Raw genomic sequence first — 5,133 nt, 5'->3', positions numbered from 1 at the left:
AATTTACTATCAGGTGAGCAACAATCTAATTGTGTGGTCATTACGGTCGTTATGATCTTTTTGATCATTGGATAAACTACCAGTGCTCTACTCACTACAGTATTATACTTAGTTACGTATACGGATATACTCAAGGCAAAATGACATATATACCCTGAGCCGAATAACTTCCAGTCGTCCCTTCCACCTGTTATTCTTCTCTTCTTCCCCAACCAACCCAGAAAATTCCAATCACCTTTTCTCCCCGAGAAATCAATCGCCAAACAATGAGCTGCTCGGAACCCTAACCGGCGACTCTCCGACGATGAAGTCCGGCATCTGGCCCCCTCTCCGATTCAAACCAGCGCCGACCTCTCTCTTCTCTTCTTCTTAATGGAACGAAACCGAAGCCTCGCGGATAAGAACAAGAGCGATCGCGAGAAGGTGAAGGTGAAGGTGATTGAATGGGAGGAATTCGAGCAGGAGCTTGCGAGGTTGTGGAGTCTGTCTTCTGCGCTGAAGGAAGCTCAGGAGAAGAAGCAGAGTCTTCAGCTCAAGCTCCAGTCTCTCATTGAGGTAGGGTTTTAATTGGAATCGGAGTTGTGGACAGTGTTGTTAGTTCTGTGGTTTGCTGAATTTATAGGCTTAGAGTAGGAAAGTTCAATTCTGCTTACTTGAATTTGATGCTGAAGGCATGGATTTGTTATTATGATTTGATTCATCTAGTTTCAGCTTAATTTGGTGTGTGTTAGGTCCTAAACTATGAATATATAAATGTAGACCTTGTGAGGTTATGGCTGTTGAAGTGACTTTTTGATTCTAACTAGCTTCAAATTTTAAGTGAATCTAAGAACAGAAGGTACGTTAGAATTTACAGTTATTACGTGCCACTCCATAGTATTTTCAGTATAATAGTTTTGCTAAACTGACCAAAACAAAAGCCAGGAACAATACATAGATACAAGGTTCTCCCTCCTCCTACGAGTGCATTAGAGATTGAAGAGTTAGGACTAATTACAAGTGTGATCTAGTTCTGCACTAAGTTGTCCTTGGCATATAGCATTATTACATGACTTATTGAGCCTTAATTGATTAGCCCGCGGGTTAGCGGGTGGCAACACTGATGGCAGGTTGAAGCTGAGTCATTAAATCGATCAAATGAGCTTGAGGAGATGAAGCAGAAGCTGGAGGCTAGGAAAGCGGTAATGGGAAAAATGTCTATGCATTCTATGCTTGCTGTGGAGGATACTAAAATGAAAGAGGAACAGCTTAGTACAGAGCTAAGGTCGCTATTGGTTGCTGGGACAGCTCTATCAGTAGCTAGGAAGCGACTGGAGGTAAAATATATAATTATTATGTACCAAAAAGTGATTCAATTTGCAATAATGGCAGAGGATTTCTACGTTTCTGAACTGTGAACTTTATGTTTGTTTTTTGCCTTCGTAAATGTCCCAAAACCCAGATTTTAAGCTTACATTGTTTTACCTTTTGAACTATATATTCTTCTTTTTCTTCGTCAGTACTAAACTAGTCCTATATAACTAGGAAGATTGTTCTGTTTCATTTTCATCTGATAGATATAATTAATAAATATGCATGTTTTGTCTATTTTTTTCTTTATTAAATTGTTCTGGTCGATTTCAAAAGTCAAAATTGTATTCTGTACTTCCTTAAAATCCTTTTAATTTTCTCCTCTTTTATATTTTCATGGTGTATGGGTTGCTTTTGACATTTGAGATATATTGTTGTATGATGAAAGTCTAATTATGCTTCTTCAACAGGAGTCAAATCAGCTACTTTCCAGAGACAATGGATATATTCGTCTTAAAAACTTGCAAAAGATGCTAAGAAGAAGACAACAAAATATGATAACACAAGTTTCATTGCTCTATCCTGTAAAGTTCACTATGGGTCCTGCACATGAACAGGAGCTTGAATCATTTCCTAACACTAGTAGATCAGGTAATACTAGTGATTTGGTACTGTATGATATTGATTTTATTCCACAAAAGGAAATAAAAATGAAGAAATAATAGAGTAAGCGAGGTAGAATGAATAGAGGATTGAAAAAGGTTGATGGTTGAAGGAAATTTAACTTTTTTATGGCATTTATCCACATTCATGAAGTTTGGACTTCATCCAAGATGTTCTCTAATGAAGCAATGTGCTTTTTCATGTGTTTGTATGGCTTGTCAGTTATTTAGAGTATGAAGGTATATGCAGTGAATCTATGGATTAGTATGATGAGTTCTTATGTATCTACATTATGTGGTTTTGAACTTCTTTTAGGTTTTTTTTTTCTTTGAATCTCAATTTTTTTCACTTGCTTATAAAATGTCTATTTTTTGGAGATCTTAAGATTCTCTAAATGGTTTGCATGACCCTAGAGATCTATATAGGATGGATGGAATTTCTTTTAAATCAATTTTGAATACTGTTGAATTGGCTTCTAAATTATTGTATTTTTGCTTTCAAGGTCAATAACTTTTGGCAAGACATCCTGCTGTGATTCTGGTCTGACTGTCTACTTTTCTATTTCTTTTCCAATTTTACCAGGTAATTCTGCTCGATTTAAACCTGCAAATCAGGGAACATTGACAATTTTAGGCTTGCATTTGACCATGCTGCCTTTTAAAATGACGAGTTTCTTCACCGACAAGAAAGAGGTTCAGAAGTCTGCAACAGCCCTGGGATATGTCGGCCATGTGAGTAGTCCTTTGTTTTTTTTTGGTATATATATCGCTTTATAAATGACACATTAGAATATTTACTTTAAGGTGTCATTAATCTCCCGTTCCAACAGAAATTGACTTTTTTAACATATATATTTATTATATTAGGCTATCTTTTGCTTTGTTTTTTTCTGTCGAAGTTGCTGTAAGTAAGATCATCTATTACATTGATTTTGGATGCAGGCTGTTTGCCTTATAGCCTCCTACTTAAAAGTTCCATTGCGTTATCCTTTGCGCTTGGGTGGTTCCCATTCCTATATTATTGATTATGGACCATCCGTAGACCCTACAACATCTGATTTAACGTCAAATACAGTGGTTTCCACGGATGTGAAACATGTGGAGTTCCCTCTCTTTTTAGATGGTCAAGACACGACAAGAGCAGCTTATGCTGTATTCTTACTAAACAAGGTGCAATTTTGTTCATATATAGTCCTGTCTCCATATTAGCGACTGAGATTTGAATACTTTCCATTGATGTGCATGTGGTTCTTATCTAATCATTAGCTTTATCATTGTGGAAGTGTATCCTTCAAAATGCGATTATTGGTTATGGTAAAACCTTGCAACTTAGTTATGTAGCACAATGTTTTCCCTGAAACCAAATTGATGTAGAATAGAGATAAGGTATAAGAGACGGGAATAATAATGAATTAAAGGTTTATGGTACATTGATGCAATCTGCAATACTGTAGTGACCTTTATCCCCTTCCGTGTTGTTAGAAGTTGGGTTGGTTTATTGGAGCGTTGGATTAGTTTCCCGACACTTGATGACCAATTTGGTTTATTTTTCTTCTGAGTTGAGATTGACTGAAGGAGGTTTTAGAAAGAAGTAGCAGTTATTTATGTGTGTGTGTATATTTTTCTTAAGTGAATGTAATCCATTTGATTCTGAACTAACAGTTGATCTTTATGAATTTTGATATTAGATATTAATATGTATATAGATTATTCCAGTAGATGGTCCTTTTAATTTATATCAACAATTAACTTATGACCTACTAGTGGATTAACTCTATTGCTGATTTCCTAAGAGTAGGTTTTTGATTTGATGTAGCTCATATAGGATTCATGAGAGTTTCTGGTTCTTCCAAGAGATACCAAGTGTTAACTATTAAGTCCATAATTAGAGATTTACTCGTAATTTCTGTATGGCTGCCACAAAATCTATTTTTGCTTAGTGTGTTTGTCTATTCCATGAGTGCTAGGAACCTTTACATGAAAGTTGTACACTGTCAATTTCTTGGTTTCTTAAGAAGCAGATGAGTCTTCCAAGATAGGATGAGTCTTGTGTCTGTGAATTGTGTATGTTTCAGGGCCACTGCATGGTCAGTGTGTCCTTTGGGGGAAATAATAAATTTCATGGTCCATAAGGTTCTTCAATTTTCAGAATATCATAAATTCCAAGAAAGTAACTTGTTATTAACCGAATATACAGAACATGTAGCAACATTTTCAGCAGCTAATGCTGCTGACGTAATGTTTGTGTGGCTTTACTTGGATACTTTTTTTTTTTTCAAATAATGTTATTAAAGCCTGTAGGATCCTGACGTTTCCATGAAAGATTTAGTGGTACTTTCAGACAACTTAGTGATTTAAGCAAGAGCTTCTTGGAATAACTGAAAGTTAGTAGTATCATAAATTTCTAGCGTTATGATTCTTATTTTTAATTTAGATATCATTCTTGCAACTCATCCAAGTCTTTCTTTTTTTTTTTTTTTTTTTTTTTTTTTCCTTCTTGCTTTCTCTTTTTGTTGATGAGGGAAACTATTTATTTATTTTGTGTTACTTTATTTAATTTCCTCGTGCATATATAATCTCATGCTTTTCCCGAGGTTGAATTAAGTATATCAATCATAAGTTTCCAAATTTCTATTTTTGACATTAGCATTTTTCTTTTGTCTGTAGGATTTAGAACAGCTTCTGAATTTCATTGGTGTAAAAAGCTTAGGGCCACGGCATGTGCTGGCCAATTTGAAGGAGCTTGTAAGGACCATTCAGTCTGTAGATTATATTGTTTCTGATGTACCAGTTTTGTCTCTGTAAGTTAATCTGCATTGTAAATGAATCATTTGTATTCTTACCCTGGTGCAAGATTTTAGTGCAGCACCTTGCCATTTTCATTTATACCAATCAAAAGTTTGAGTATTCATAGAAAGAGTGCAAGTATAGGATGAAAATCCGGTTTTACTAGCAACCCCTATTCAAACAATCCAAACACCATGAGAGATGTTATACATGTAAATGGTGGACTTTCCCAAAATGTTTTCATGGTTTTTTTACAGTTTCCCAATCTGATATAACTTGGATCATGTAAAGGACAAGATATTAAGGCCGGCCCTTGATTGACCAAACAAACCTCTCCAAGTCATTTTCATTATCAATATGCCCCGTGTGCATATAAACAAATTAGTGTCTTTAT

The 5,133-nt window shown here is 35.4% G+C and overlaps 1 protein-coding gene across 1 annotated transcript; it reads left to right on the top strand.

The window, feature by feature from the left end:
- The first annotated feature begins 336 nt into the window (after positions 1-336).
- Positions 337-4,862, top strand: LOC101311368 (UV radiation resistance-associated gene protein-like). The gene is made up of 6 exons (XM_004296960.1): positions 337-555; positions 1,110-1,316; positions 1,761-1,941; positions 2,536-2,684; positions 2,895-3,122; positions 4,620-4,862. Exons 1-6 carry the CDS (start codon positions 373-375, stop codon positions 4,755-4,757), a joined length of 1,086 nt encoding a protein of 361 aa, XP_004297008.1. The 5' UTR covers positions 337-372; the 3' UTR covers positions 4,758-4,862.
- The last annotated feature ends 271 nt before the right edge of the window (positions 4,863-5,133 follow it).

This window comes from Fragaria vesca, linkage group LG4 (genome assembly GCF_000184155.1).
Source record: "Fragaria vesca subsp. vesca linkage group LG4, FraVesHawaii_1.0, whole genome shotgun sequence".
Lineage (NCBI taxonomy): Eukaryota > Viridiplantae > Streptophyta > Magnoliopsida > Rosales > Rosaceae > Fragaria > Fragaria vesca.
Note: the sequence above shows the minus strand (reverse complement) of the source record. Positions and strands in the feature narration are given on the sequence as shown.